Source organism: Triticum aestivum, chromosome 5A (genome assembly GCF_018294505.1).
Source record: "Triticum aestivum cultivar Chinese Spring chromosome 5A, IWGSC CS RefSeq v2.1, whole genome shotgun sequence".
Classification (NCBI taxonomy): Eukaryota; Viridiplantae; Streptophyta; class Magnoliopsida; order Poales; family Poaceae; genus Triticum; species Triticum aestivum.
In genome coordinates this window covers 535,840,439-535,856,322 of record NC_057806.1, presented here as the reverse complement: position 1 = coordinate 535,856,322, position 15,884 = coordinate 535,840,439, and the positions used below count along the sequence as shown (strand labels likewise).

General features: G+C 48.6%; 1 protein-coding gene and 1 long non-coding RNA gene across 2 annotated transcripts; one reads left to right on the top strand and one right to left on the bottom strand.

The window, feature by feature from the left end:
- Positions 1–7,444: 7,444 nt before the first annotated feature.
- LOC123107522 (uncharacterized) lies at positions 7,445–10,900 on the top strand. The gene is made up of 3 exons (XR_006451689.1): positions 7,445–7,884; positions 7,974–8,489; positions 8,963–10,900. It is a non-coding gene; the product is annotated as an uncharacterized lncRNA (long non-coding RNA).
- A 659-nt stretch (positions 10,901–11,559) lies between these two features.
- LOC123107521 (putative cyclin-F1-1) lies at positions 11,560–12,663 on the bottom strand. The gene has a single exon (XM_044529502.1). It carries the CDS (start codon positions 12,589–12,591, stop codon positions 11,770–11,772), a length of 822 nt encoding a protein of 273 aa, XP_044385437.1. The 5' UTR covers positions 12,592–12,663; the 3' UTR covers positions 11,560–11,769.
- Between the last annotated feature and the right edge of the window lie 3,221 nt (positions 12,664–15,884).

Genomic DNA, 15,884 nt, shown 5'->3' with positions numbered 1-15,884 from the left:
CATACCCAATGCGTCGGGGCCGATCAAGCTCTTCTGTGACAACACTGGAGCTATTGCACTTGCCAAGGAGCCCAGGTTTCACAAGAAGACAAGGCACATCAAGCGTCGCTTCAACTCCATCCGTGAAAATGTTCAAGATGGAGACATAGAGATTTGTAAAGTACATACGGACCTGAATGTAGCAGATCCGTTGACTAAACCTCTCCCAAGAGCAAAACATGATCAACACCAGAATTCCATGGGTGTTCGATTCATCACAATGTAACTAGATTATTGACTCTAGTGCAAGTGGGAGACTGTTGGAAATATGCCCTAGAGGCAATAATAAAAGCATTATTATTATATTTCTTTGTTCATGATAATTGTCTTTATTCATGCTATAATTGTGTTATCCGGAAATCGTAATACATGTGTGAATAACAGACACCAACATGTCCCTAGTAAGCCTCTAGTTGACTAGCTCGTTGATCAATAGATAGTCATGGTTTCCTGGCTATGGACATTGGATGTCATTGATAACGGGATCACATCATTAGGATAATGATGTGATGGACAAGACCCAATCCTAAACATAGCACAAGATCGTATAGTTCGTTTGCTAGAGTTTTTGCAATGTCAAAGTATCTCTTCCTTCGACCATGAGATCGTATAACTCCTGGATGCCGTAGGAGTGCTTTGGGTGTATCAAACGTCACAACGTAACTGGGTGACTATAAAGGTGCACTACAGGTATCTCCGAAAGTATCTATTGTTTTATATGGATCGAGACTGGGATTTGTCACTCCGTATGACGGAGAGATATCACTGGGCCCACTCAGTAATGCATCATCATAATGAGCTCAAAGTGACCAAGTGTTTGGTCACGGGATCATGCATTACGGTACGAGTAAAGTGACTTGCCGGTAACAAGATTGAACGAGGTATTGGGATACCGACGATCGAATCTCGGGCAAGTAACATATCGATTGACAAAGGGAATTGCATACGGGGTTGATTAAATCCTCGACATCGTGGTTCATCCGATGAGATCATCGTGGAGCATGTGGGAGCCAACATGGGTATCCAGATCCCGCTGTTGGTTATTGACCGGAGAGCGATCTCGGTCATGTCTACATGTCTCCCGAACCCGTAGGGTCTACACACTTAAGGTTCAGTTACGCTAGGGTTGTAGGGATATGTATATGCAGTAACCCGAATGTTGTTCGGAGTCCCGGATGAGATCCCGGACGTCACGAGGAGTTCCGGAATGGTCCGGAGGTAAAGATTTATATATGGGAAGTCCTGTTTCGGGCATCGGGACAAGTTTCGGGGTTATCGGTATTGTACCGGGACCACCGGAGGGGTCCCGGGGGCCCACCGGGTGGGGCCACCCATCCCCGGGGGCCACATGGGCTGTAGGGGGTGCGCCTTGGCCTGCTTGGGCCAAGGGCACCAGCCCCACATAGGCCCATGCGCCTAGGGTTTCAAGGGGGAAGAGTCCTAGGAGGGTAAGGCACCTCCTAGGTGCCTTGGGGGGGAGGGAAACCCCCCTTGGCCGCCGCACCCCCTAGGAGATTGGATCTCCTAGGGCCGGCCACCCCCCCTTGGCACCCCTATATATAGTGGGGGAGAGGAGGGACTTCATACCTTGAGTCCTTGGCCTTTGGTTGCCTCCTTCTCCCTCCCCAACACCTCCTCCACCTCCTTATTGCTTAGCGAAGCTCTGCCGGAGTACTGCAGCTCCATCAACACCACGCCGTCGTGCTGCTGCTGGTGCCATCTCCCTCAACCTCTCCTCCCTCCCTTGCTGGATCAAGAAGGAGGAGACGTGGCTGTTTCCGTACGTGTGTTGAACGCGGAGGTGCCGTCCGTTCGGTGCTAGGATCTCCGGTGATTCGAATCACGTCGTGTTCGACTACATCATCCCCGTTCTTTGAACGCTTCCGCTCGCGATCTACAAGGTATGTAGATGCATTTATTCACTCGTTGCTAGATGAACTCCTAGATGATCTTGGTGAAACGAGTAGGAAAAATTTTATTTTCTGCAACGTTACCCAACAGCCCCCCCCCTGCTGGACCGCGGCCCAGCTGGCCATCGGGCCAACCAGGCCGGCCCAGGTCCCCCCCCCCCACTCCTCTCCCTTATCCACTCCCCCCACTCCCCACCGACAGCCTCCCCCACTTCCCCCCGAAATATCCTCCCTCCCCCCCGATCTGGATCGGGAGGAGGCCACCGCCACACGCCGGACCGCCCCGTCGCCGCCGGACGCCTCCCCGCCCTCCTCCTCGCCGGTCGTCCCCGACCGCCCCCGAGCACGCTGCCTAGACCCTACGCCTCCCCCCCCCACCGTGAGCATCGCCCCGCTCCTCCCCCTCTGCTCCCGTCGCCGGATCCGCCGCGCCCGCGACCTCCCGTGACTGCGCCCCGGCCACCACCGTCGCCCGCTCGCCCTCTGGCCTCGTGCCACCCGGCCCCGCTCTCCGGCATCGATGCCGCCGTCGCTCGGGTCCGCCCCGGCGGCGCCCAGCGCCCTGCGCCTATTCCTGGCCGGCGCCGTTCCCCTCGCCGTGGCCACCGACCTCCCTCGCTCCTCCTCCTTCCCTGAACCCCCACCACCTCGCCCCGGCCTCGCTTCGTCCGCCCCGATGCACCGTCCCTGGCCACGCCCCCTGCGCCCCGTAGCCCCGTTCCCGCAACCTCCCGAACGCCACCACCGCCTCCACTCGCCGCCGGCGAAGATTCCGGCCATTACGGCCCGCGCCACCATCACGGTTGGATGCGGCCCAGCCCCACCCTTCGAACGCGCCCGAACAGGGCTCGAATGGCGCGCCATAGCGCGATTCCGGCCATCTCCGGCGTTCGGCCGCCGCGGATGGCCTCGCCGGCGTTGCTCCGGTGCCGGCGCTAACCTGGCACCGACGTGGCCCGCCTCTGGGTCGCTGCCCGTGGCCCCCCTGGACTCGGTTGACCACGTTGACCGTGGTCAACAATGCTGACTGGGCACTCAGTGCCACTGACCACAGGGTCCCACCCCAGAACGTTAAAAAAATAAATAAATAATAATTAAAATATTAATTAATTAATTTAGTAAATAATTAATCTAATTAATCCTGATTAATTAACCTAATAACTAATTAACCTAATTAACTACTGTTAATTAAACTTAATTAGGTTAATTAGTTAACAGTGTATGACGAACGGGACCCACCTGTCAGGGTTGACTCAGTCAACCCCTGTTGACTGCTGACGTCAGCATGACATCATGCTGACATCATAAATACATTTTTTCGAATTAATTAAATAAATAATTAAATTCCAAAATTGTTAAAATCTTTTAAAAATCATATCTTTTAATCCGTAACTCGGATTAAAATATTTTCAACATGAAAGTTGCTCAGAACGACGAGACGATTCCGGATACGCAGTCCGTTCGTCCGCCACACACCCCTAACCTATCGAACTCGCAACTTTTCCCCTCCGGTTCATCTGTCCGAAAACGCGAAACACCGGGAATACTTTCCCGGATGTTTCCCCCCTTCGTCGGTATCACCAACTACCGCGATTGGGCGCACCTAGCATCGTTACTTGTCATGTCATGCATCGATATGCATTTGTTTGCATTGTATTCATTGTTTCTTCCCCCTCTTCTCTCCCGTAGACTACGAGACCGACGCTGCTGCTGCCCAGTTCGACTACGGAGTTGACGACCCCTCTCTCTTGCCAAAGCAACCAGGCAAGCCCCCCCCCCCTTGATCACCAGATATCGCCTATTCTACTCTATACTGCTTGCATTAGAGTAGTGTAGCATGTTACTGCTTTCCGTTGATCCTATTCTGATGCATAGCCTGACATTGTTGCTACACCTGTTGATACCTTACCTGCAATCCTAAATGCTTAGTATAGGATGCTAGTTTATCATCATTGGCCCTACATTCTTGTCAGTCTGCCTTGCTATACTATTGGGCCGTGATCACTCGGGAGGTGATCACGGGTATATACTATACTTACATACATACTATACAGATGGTGACTAAAGTCGGGTCAGCTCGAAGAGTACCCGCGAGTGATTCACGGATTGGGGGCTGAAAGTACCTTTGTCCCGACGGCCCTCTGTGTGGATCTTTGTGGCGGAGCGACAGGGCAGGTTGAGACCGCCTAGGAGAGAGGTGGGCCTGGCCCTGTTCGGCGTTCGCGGACACTTAACACGCTTAACGAGATCTTGGTATTTGATCTGAGTTGGCTACGAGCCTATACGCACTAACCATCTACGTGGGAGTAGTTATGGGTATCCCGACGTCGTGGTATCAGCCGAAGCACTTCAGACGTCAGCGACAGAGCGGCGCGCGCCGAATTGGACTGGAACGCCACTAGGCTAGGTCTGCTTTCGGCCGCCCACGCAACGTGCAGGTGTGCTCAGGGCGATGGGCCCAGACCCCTGCGCGCTTAGGTTTAGACCGGCGTGCTGGCCTCTCTGTTGTGTCTAGGTGGGGCTGCGACGTGTTGATCTTCCGCGGCCGGGCATGACCCAGGAAAGTGTGTCCGGCCAAATGGGATCGAGCGTGTTGGGTTATGTGGTGCACCCCTGCAGGGAAGTTAATCTATTCGAATAGCCGTGATCTTCGGTAACAGGACGACTTGGAGTTGTACCTTGACCTTATGACAACTAGAACCGGATACTTAATAAAACACACCCTTCCAAGTGCCAGATACAACCGGTGGTCGCTCTACCTCAGGGATATGAGGAGGGGATCGCCGGGTAGGATTATGCTATGTGATGCTATTTGGAGATGTTACTTGGAGATGCTACTTGGAGGACTTCGACCTACCCTCTTCTGCCTGTTGCAAGACGAAGGTGACCAGAAGCGTAGTCTTCGATAAGACTAGCTATCCCCCTCTTATTCTGGCATTCTGCAGTTCAGTCCACTGATATGGCCCTTTACACATATACCCATGCATAGGTAGTGTAGTTCCTTGCTTGCGAGTACTTTGGATGAGTACTCACGGTTGCTTTCTCCCCCCTTTTTCCCCTTTTCCTTCCATTCTGGTTGTCGCAACCAGATGCTGGAGTCCAGGAGCCAGACGCCACCGTCGACGACGACCCCTACTACACTGGAGGTGCCTACTACTACGTGCTGCCCGCTGATGACGACCTGGAGTAGTTTAGGAGGATCCCAGGCAGGAGGCCTGCGCCTCTTTCGATCTGTATCCCAGTTTGTGCTAGCCTTCTTAAGGCAAACTTGTTTAACTTATGTCTGTACTCAGATATTGTTGCTTCCGCTGACTCGTCTATGATCGAGCACTTGTATTCGAGCCCTCGAGGCCCCTGGCTTGTATTATGATGCTTGTATGACTTATTTTATTTGTAGAGTTGTGTTGTGATATCTTCCCGTGAGTCCCTGATCTTGATCGTACACATTTGCGTGCATGATTAGTGTACGATTGAATCGGGGGCGTCACACCTCCCATGACACATCTCCCTCCTCCCGCAGCGCTTGGCGAAGCCCTGTTGGAATCCCGCTACTTCCACCACCACGCCGTCGTGCTGTTGGATCTCCATCAACCTCTCCTTCCGCTTGCTGGATCAAGAAGGAGGAGACGTCGCTGCTCCGTACGTGTGTTGAACGCGGAGGTGCCGTCCGTTCGGCGCTAGCATCATCGGTGATTTGGATCACGACGAGTACGACTCCATCAACCCCGTTCTCTTGAACGCTTCCGCGCGCAATCTACAAGGGTATGTAGATCCACTCCTCCCTCGTTGCTAGATGACTCCATAGATAGATCTTGGTGACACGTAGGAAAATTTTGAATTTATGCTACGTTCCCCAACACTTAGAGGATACTAGCAATGCCCGCGCGGCGGCACGCCGCGCCCTGTCGATACGTTATGTGTATATGTATATATGTATATGTTATTTTTATTTCTTGTGATGAAACATAAGTCTTTTATGAGCATATGTTTGGAGTCACAAAAAAGCAAGACATGCACATGAACAATTTGGAAACGATATATTTATTATCAGCATGAGTGCTACATCTTGCAAGATGGAAATTACACATTGGCAAAATTTTCAAGCAACGCTGGACACATTACATCTATTTATAGCTTATATCCTTCTTGTGAACCCTCCCGCGGAACTGGCACATGCGATAAAATGATAGAGAACCTTTACAAATTGTTTCATGCGACCTATGGGTGCTTAGAAGCAGTGTATCCAACAATGATTTTGAACAAATAAAAGAGGCATCAATATGATATGCATTTAGTTTAGAATTGACCACAGTTGCTCTATCAATAAACTGCAAAATTGCTCATTCAAGCATATTTACCCTCTTTGCCCTCCCATATATTCTATTATTTTGTGATGTTACATAATGATGTTCGTGGCATGTTTCATGTAAGATTTCTTATGCAAAGTTGCATTTGTTAAAATAGTAAATCAAATAGTGTCATGTTGATTGCTATCAAGAACGAAAGGCTAATATATCAAAGAATAAACTAATACTTAGCATCGTCAACACTGTTAATCAAAATGGATACTTCTTAAATTTAGACAACACTTTGTAAAATCCAAATGTGTAACTATTTAAAATGCGGTTTTCAAAAATGACAATGATATAAACTGAGAATCAACTTGTGAAACTGATTAGTTGGAAATGTGTAACTATTTATTTCAAATGAGTGAAACATGTTATTTAAAAATATGAAATTAAAATAGATGTGATTTTTATGAAACAAGCCAGTGAAAAGTGGGTTCTGAAAATGAAAATAATATGTAACTGAAATGTTAACTTATGAAAGTGATTATTTAAAAATGTGTAATAGTTTATTTCAAAAGAGAGAAATATTTTATTCCAAAAATGTGGAATTGAAATAGATATCATTTTTAAGAAACAAGCTTATGAAAAGTGAAATGTGGGTTCTGAAAATGAAAACAATATGAAACCGTAATGTCAACTTACGAAACTGACTATTTTTTAAATGTCCAACTATTTATTTCATAAGAGTGAATTTTTTTCCCAAAAGTGTGATATTGAAATAGATATGATTTATGTGATATATGTTTCATGAATTTTAAACCTATTTAAAATGTATCCAAAATCGGTCTTGTTTTAAAGGTCTTTGCGACATGAGTTGAAATATATATAAAGTTTTGGAATCAAAATTTTGGTTACGAGATATGGATGATTTAAGTTACTAAAGGTGAAATAAATGAATGAAGCTAAACTACTATTAAAAGAGCAAACTTAAATTCTGTCAAAGTCACACAACAAACTGTACACGGGATAACCACAACCTTTTGATTAACTTAACTTAAACACATCCTACCGTCAATATTAGATCTATGGTCTGCCATTTAGATGAACGCGTCAGATCAAATGTTCTGCCGCCGCCCGTGGTCTGCCAATCGTCCAAGTGCTCCGCCTCCCCAGGATCCACGCGGCCCCACCTGCAAAACCGTGATTCGTGGATCGATTCCGCCCACCCTTTTTTCTCTAGCCCAGATCGAGAAGGACGCATCCTGCGACACTACAGTAACGTCGGCGCCCTCCACGGCGTTCGCCGCGGACGAGACGATACCGGCGCGGCGCTTCTTCAGGTTGTGGCAGCCAGCGGCCATCGCCGGCACAGAGGCGCCGTGCGCCATCCTGGTGGTGCCGGCCCACTGGGTGACCGAATCTCCGGCCGTCAGCGTCATCCGCGGCAACAACGACACCATCTACAACTTCCCAAGTCCATGTACCAGGTTCGTGAGTTCGCCCGTGCGCCCCTCTCGCTTCTATGTACCAGAACCATTGTATGGATTCAGCGTTCGATTCCAATAGCCGCGGATTGCGTCGTTGTCTGGGTTTGGTTGCGAGTTGTTGATCGTTGGGGATTGGATTGGATGGCGCAATACTACAGGGTAAGCATTACTGGGCAACAAACTGTTCGTGCAAAAAATGGTTCGTCGTTTCCTAATTTTTTCTGATTTTTGTTGCCCATGGTACTTAGGCCATCAGCCATCTACAATGTCGGCGCCCTCAATGGCGTCCGCCGTGACTTGCTGGTCTCCATGCGCTTCAGTGCCGTCCAGCCATGATGTCTTAGGAGTGTGCGACGGCGGGGCACGACGGGCTTATGTGTCCAATTAATGATTCCTTCACCTATTTCTGACAGCATTAAGGTTGAGTTTTGTCAAGTCATTTCTTTCATATATGCAATGGTTTGAGAGAAGGAAGTACGAGATTAATCTTTTGATCTTTGCAATATACATCTTTTATACAGGGTCCCAGTGTCGATGCTTTACAAAATGAAAGAACTATGTACAAATTCCCTCTGATGCTTAATTGGTTACTTGTTTCTCTCATTTTCCTTTGTATTTTGAACAAGTAAAATACTCTTGGGTCTATGAGAAGAATATCAACTTCTATTTAAGTTTCAGGTGGTGCCGCCGCCCTTTCTCTGCCTGCTACGGACTAGCCCCTCTGCGTCACCCTGCTGACTCCTTGCGTGCAACCGACGGGCTAGGTAACTCGCCTTATTCCTCATCTCTTCCTTTCCCTCCCTTCCTCTTGCTTCTCTCTGCCATCTAGATTAGCCCCTGGATATGGACGATTTCATGTCCTCCATTGTCGTTGTTGCTATAATACAGTATGATTTATTACAGCTTGTCTGAATGGGTTAGAAGAGGAGTGATGAACTGTTTCGTAGGCATTCATGTATGTTTAAGTTTCATTATCATCTGAAGTATAAACTTGCTTCAAACGGTCAATTTACATTCCTGCCACAAAATTTCTCTGCGGCTGTGGTTGTATTGGAAACATCTTATTCTAAAAGGTAAATGTTTTCACGCCAAATATCTATGGTTTGTTTTGTTCGGATAAGTGATGCAATCAGTAGCACTGTTCTCTTTCATACAATTTATACTCTAAATATTCTTATTTACCTCCAAGACTGTAGCCCACAAACTAAAAAGTAAATGCTTATTCCTCTCTGTCCAGGATACTATTGTGAGATGGTCTGATACATAAAAGACGGCCTCAAGCCCCTCTAAGGAAGCATCCAGTCTCGCCGTTCTACCAATTTCACCGGAAAAACGATCTACTAACTTTGCCGGAGCGCCGACTGCCTGTGCTCCACCTGAGGTACGCCGAACAGCCAAGCCACGAGTAGCCTTGAAGTAGCAAGCTGTTATGTTTGAAAATTAATTTAAAAAAACATGTGTTCTGGCTTTATTACTTTGCCATGATCTTTTACTGTGTGCCTGCAACCGTAGCGCCCATCGGCATTACCTTGCCATATACGGACAGTCTGCTGAGTAATTCAGAGCAAGAAAGTTATTTTACTGGAAAAAGTACATCCAGTATGAAACCCGGGAAATTAAATTGAAATCTGTCTGCAACAGTTAGGATTGTAGTATACAAGTTTACAGATGAATATATCAAGTCTACTATGAACTAAAAGAGAGCAGGTTTGACAAAAAACACAATTCAGGGTCACACGCTTCAGGCTCACACTTGCAAATGGTTGTAGAAGTGACCTACTACTTGAAAGTTAATGAAGCTTTATTACTTTTCTCCACATTGGTAACTTCACTTTTCAGAATAGAGGTGTATCATCCACTACTCATGGGCATACGTATTCTTCCTTCTACTGATGTTGCCCTGCCCATTAAAGTGTCTTTTCTGAACATTGCGGCCGTGCTCCATGAATCAGATACTACTATCGGCTATTGTAGTGATGTACTGTTCATCTACTACGCCTACAAAAGCATGAAGTGCAGATCTTATACTGATTTGGTAAAGTTAAACCATAAAATGCTTGACCAATATCATAAGCACGACTGTGAATTCTAACATGGAGTAGAGTTAATAGGGTATTTGAGGGAAAATAATCTTAAGATTAGCAAGGTGACAAGTGTTGGGGAGTATTATCAGTGAACATACAGTAGATAGCTAGATTAGTTGGTTGTGTCTTCCATCCATTTTTTTGTAAACCGCCAACATAGGCTCACTCTGCACCAAGCAGATGGTAGTTCTAGCTGAGGAGGATACAAAAAGAAAAACAACCAAACAGAATTAAGCACCAAGAATTTTACCACAGTTTTATTTGCTTTTACACAACAAGTTTATCATTTAGCATTTCTCATTCATTCGCCCTTAAAATGTATCCTTGGATTGTTGAACTTATAGGCATTAAATTCATGATTGAAGGAGTGTCTCATGGCTTAATAGTCATTTAGGCACGTGAAATTTTTAGGAGTGAAGTCAGGAGAATAGGGCCATGGGGGCGTGGTCGGTGGTGCAGTGGATCCCGGCCCTTGCCTGTGGGTGGCTCCGTTTTTAGATGTGTTTTCGAGTTTTGTTAGGGTTTGTGTCTTGTTTAGGAAGGCGAGACGGCGGCGGCTCCCTGAATATGGAATAAGGTTCTCCCCGCCTAGCCCCCGTCCCGGTGGTGCACCTAGCACCGTCGGTGGGCGTGTGGAGGTGTGTCTCCGGCGGATCTGCTTGTCGTGGATTTCCTTGGATCTGTTTGTCGTTCGTCTACGTTCGTGTCTTCAGGTTGGATCCTTCTGATCTACGTAACTCTTTATCGGCGGTGGTTGCTGTTCTGCTGCGATGGTCCTATGGGGGCTTAGCACGACGACTACTCGACTGTCTACTACAACAAGTTTTGCCCAGCTCCGGTTAGGGAGGGGCGATGACGGCGGCGTACCTTCCGCTCGCTTCAGTGCTTGTAGTTGTCGCTAGGTGGATGTAAATTTTATTATTTCTGATGTTTGTTGTACTGTCATGATTGAAGATGAATAGATCAGATGTTTTCTCGCTAAAAAGAGAATCCAGATAATGAAGCAAATAACTTGGTTAGAAGGTAAATTCATGATCACCAATGCCTAGCTATTTTTTGATCTTACTACTATAAAGGATGCAAGTGTAATGTGTAGGTTCAGAGAGCATCCCTGTCCATAAACAATACTTTACATTTCTGAATATCCCTAGCTTTATTTTCATTATTCTGATCATCATTATATTTTGTTGGTACACCATTATATTTTGTTTATTTTACTGATCTATTTTTTTCTAAGATGAATGCTGATTGTTTTCACATGATGATATGTGCGTTGCACGTGCACGCTTACTAGTTAGTTTGAAAGAGAGAAGAGAGAGAATGGGAGCACATGCAAGCAAACCCTGAACCATTGGGCTAAAAGGTGGCTCTGGTGGGACCTCGCGTACCGTATTAACATATTTGATAGCTGTGTATTCACAAAGCAAAATGACTAGCTTTTTATTTTGCATAGTGCTGCACTAATCTTTAGACGGGAAGAGCGGCTAGCGATCTGCCGCTAGGTGCCGGAACCACTCAATTTTCTGCTTCGAAGCCGTTCCGCGTGGTCCACTCATTTTCAGGGAAGAATATGGGTGAATATGCCGTTCCTGGAACCGGTGGGTTCCTATTCTGCGACGAAACAAGCGCGTCCGTGGGGATGGGTCCGGCCCATTATGTTTCATCCGGTGACAAAAACCAAGCACATCCTTATACTTATTAAAATTTGGGACCCATATCACACAGGCAGTAGAATGAATGACAACGGAGGTCGGACTTAATTTTGAGTTCCATCGTGTAACTAATTAAATTCCTATAAACATCCCCATAAAGAATACAGTTTTTGTTCATCCATGATACATACATCAATCGCATCGAATTACATTCTCTGGATTAGGGTTTACAAAATAACGACATATGCAAAGGCGCATCACATACACAGTCCATCTACTCCATGGCCTTGTAGCACGTCATTTGCAGATTAGAGATTTTGCTTAGGAAGCAGCTTCTCTAAGGCGCATATGCAACCCATCAAATCCACCGCCTTGTACCCCGTCACCTCCTCCAGCAGATTCTGGCTCAACGGCACGCCGAGCATCTGCGTGGCGAGGAACAGCGCCGATGCAGCCATGGCGGACGGCAGGATCCGTCCAACGAACCCGAAAAACCCCAACGTCAGGTTGAGCAACCGAAGCGCGAGGGACCTCACCAAGAGCTCGTCTTCCCGCTGGAAGAACCTCGTGAAGTGCTCGACGAAGGTGTACGCGGTCGGGCCGTCCATGGCGCAGCCGAGATCCATGAAGAGCTCCCACTCCATCTCCTCCACCACGTGCACGGTGGTCCCGAGGAACGCCTCGACGACTTCGGCGTCGAGCCTCCGACCGCTGGCGAACTGCTCGTGCTTGGCGGCTAGGGAGACGGCAGCGGCGGCCACGAGTTGGAGCGCCTCGTCGTGGGCCGGAACGGGGCGCACGGACAGGAAGCGGTCGAGGTAGGCGACGGCGCGGCAGAGCGTGCCCTCCGGGAGGCCGCCGAGGTGGCGGGCGAAGGCGTCCATCCAGAGCACGAGCTCGGCGCGCATGGACGGGCTCAGGTGGCCCTGCTGCATCTTGGACATGTAGTCGGCGTCAGGGTGCTCCCTGGTGTCCCTTTCCTTGGCCCGGAGGTCCGCGTCGACGTCGGGCTCGTAGGGATCCGCGCACTTGAGCCCCGGGTTTTCTCGCCGGGCGCCCATGACCCAAGAGACGGGATGAACGGCCGGGACGTCGGCTTGTCGCAGGTTGTTCATCGGCTGGAGCAGCATTGGCCACACACAGCGAGGGCTGGGCTGCCGGCGACCGGGGAGATGGCAGTCGATACGTGGAAGGAGAGTTGTCTGCCAGCAGCCGACGAAAGAGAAGCGGGGCTTTGGCGATCGCATTGCGCCAGGTATATATAGATGGGATACGGGTGCTCTGACCGGGTTTGACACCCATTTAGTTTCGGAATTAAGGTACCGACTCGGACCTGCACTATTTCAATTTTTTTTTTGAAAAATCACCCGGGGGGGGGGGGGGGGGGGGGGTCGCTGCTGCACTATTTCAAGTTTTTTGTTCTTAATTTGAGGTCGCAATGATCTCCTCCAGTTGGTACTGGCTGTTTTCTTGTAAGTCGACGGTGTTGAGAGTAAGTTCCCTCAGCTCTGGCAAACCTTCAAAGCCCGGGGGTAGCAGCGGGATGGTGCAGAAGAAGAAAAGGAGGGAGGTGAGCCGGCTGCAGGTGAAGACGGAGGAGGGGATGGTCAGGAAGCCGGAGATGTCGAGGATGCCAACACCTCCGCGGGAGAGGACGAGGAGCCAGTCGTGGATGCGGCCTTTGTAGGGCTCCTCAATGTAGGCGCGGAAGCGCCGGATGCGGCCGGGGCAGCGGAGGAGGATGCTAGCTGTCGACGGCCCCAAGATTGTGATGAGCACCGAAATCAAGGTCGAGCCATGGAAGGGCCTCCCATCGGCGTCTCCAGGCGCGGGAGAGCGCCGACGTGCGGACGGCGTCGCGGGGCCCGACGCGGTTGAGGATGTCGGCGAGGACGTCCGTTGGCAGGGAGATCAGGGCGTCCGCCTCCACCACGGCGGCATCAACCACCCTACGGGGCCTGTAAGAGCGGCGCCGCGGAGGCATCTCTCCGGCGACCCACAGTGCCGTGGGAGAGCTGGGCGAGCGGGAGGTTGGGGGGCGGCGGGGTCAGCGCGGCATGCGTAATAATTGCGAGTGAATAAAAGAAATTTGACGGGAAAAGCCTCTTGGCGTCGTTGAATATATTTTTGCAAAATAAAAGCAGGTGGATCACAGCCCCCAAAATTGACAAATTTGAAACACAAGAACCTCCAGCTAACTTGTGCGCCATTTCATTCGCTTTCCTCGAACAATGTTGAATCTGGATCGACCAAACAATGTTGAATCGTGTAAAAATGGAAAGAAGTGCATATTTCAACTCCGAACACACACTCTATAGTTTAACTAGAAGAACGCCCGTGCGTTGCAACAGGGTCACATTAACTTTAAGAGTTCAATATTAGTTATATTAATATTACATTTAATATTCTCACACATATTAAGTGACATTGACGACATTTTTTATCATCAAATTCTTACACACACTCTCTCTTCCTCCCTCTTCCTCACTCTCTCTCCCCCCTTTCCTCTCTCTCTAACACACACATATTCATCTTATTGGGTACGGAATCATAATCCATCTATTTCACGCACACGCGCTAGTGCATAACAATATGGATTATGTGTATTATATTCGCCACCACAACTTATATTTCCTCGAGCCGCGTTGCTACAGAGCCGAGCTCCCGCCCGACCACCTCGCCGGCATCGAAGGGGAATGGATAAGGGTGACGCCCTGCCTCCCCTGCCCCCCATGGCCTCACTCCTCGACGCCCCCTCCCAGATCTACTTCTCCTCGCTCGCTCGATCCCGTCGATCTGGACGAAGTCAGACGCCACGACCACCATGACCGACCCCGTCCACACAGCCACTGCTCTCCCTGCAGGCTAGGAGCTTGTCGAGGAGCTCCGAACTCCTCCGCTACTTCGTCTGCGCCAACGAGATCAAGTCCAGCACGCCCGCATCGACGTCGCTGTCGTCTTCCTCAACCTTCGGCCACCGTAACATTGCCGTTAGATCCGCGCCGCCCGAGCTCCCTTGTCTTCCCCTAGGGTGCCATTGACACCGTCGTGATGTCCTCTTGCCTTTCCCATGTTTCCCCTCTCGTTTGCTCTCGTTAGGTATTTCGCCGTGGCCGAGAACCGCCACTACACCACGGTCAAGGTTCGGCGACACATCAATCTGTTGGCATAGGGTACCTTTGCCGACACATAGATTGTCGCTAACACATATGCTGACAAAAGAGAAAACAGTCGGAGGACTTGCTGTGGGGAAAGGCATTGCCGACAGAAGTTCACTTGCCGACACTTTTTCAGACAGTATACACCCTACCTACGCCGACAGTTCGCTTGTGGACATACACCCTATGTACCCCGACAGATGGTTTGTGGGCATACATCCTCGGTACGCCGACAGTTCAGGTGTGCACTTACACCCTACTTTTGCCGACACATATGCTGTTCTTCTAGGTATATCTCTATCCCGACACATATTCTGTTTGGATATATTTGAACCTTTGCCGACACTTACGCTGTCTATATAAGTATATATTTTGGCCAACACATAGTCTGTACGTCTAGGCATGTATGTTTGCTGACACTTTTCATGCCTAGCTAGCTAGTAGCCATGGCCGACAGTTGCTCTGCAAGAATTTGTTTACCAACAGATAACTTGTTGGTAAGTAGTGCACAGCCAAACCAATAATTTCACATATATACTGAAATGCAATCGGTAAACAACATCAACATGGACACATTGGACAACAATGATTATAGGTTCAGAAACAGACACATACTGATATAGGTTCACAAACTGACATATACTGACATAGGTTCACAAATAGACATATATATATCAACATAGGTTCACAAGCACAACCAGAAGTATAGTTTAACCATCCAGAACACACAAGTCACATAAAAAGGACCACTATTTGTTCAATGAAATAATTCAAACATTAATTCGGAGCACACAAATCACATCCATGAGCACAAAGTTTCTACTCCAAAACACTTCAAGCACCAAATGGTCCGAAACACACATCAGATTCGTGACATGTTTGAAGTTGGCTTTCAAAATACTGCGCACAACCATGTATGTTCCATGATACTCCAAGTCCTCCTCACATCCAATGCCAGGTGGCTAAGTACCTGAAATATTGCATACGAATTTGTCAAGAATTGTCAAGAAAGTGTAATCAACTGAAAAGTTGTTCAAAGTTCCTGAACAGTGACATCACATTCAATAGGTTTAACTAGAGGACTACGTGGCCGAATATGCACCATTGGATAGGACAATCTAACGGCCCACGCGGCTGGGATTCGCGGTGCGGGCGCATCACTCCCCTGCCAGCCTGCCACCTCGTGAAGACAGCAGGCGGTGGTTCTCTCCCTGACTAGAAAATTCTAGCATGCTCATGTGACATGAGTACTGTAGTACATACAG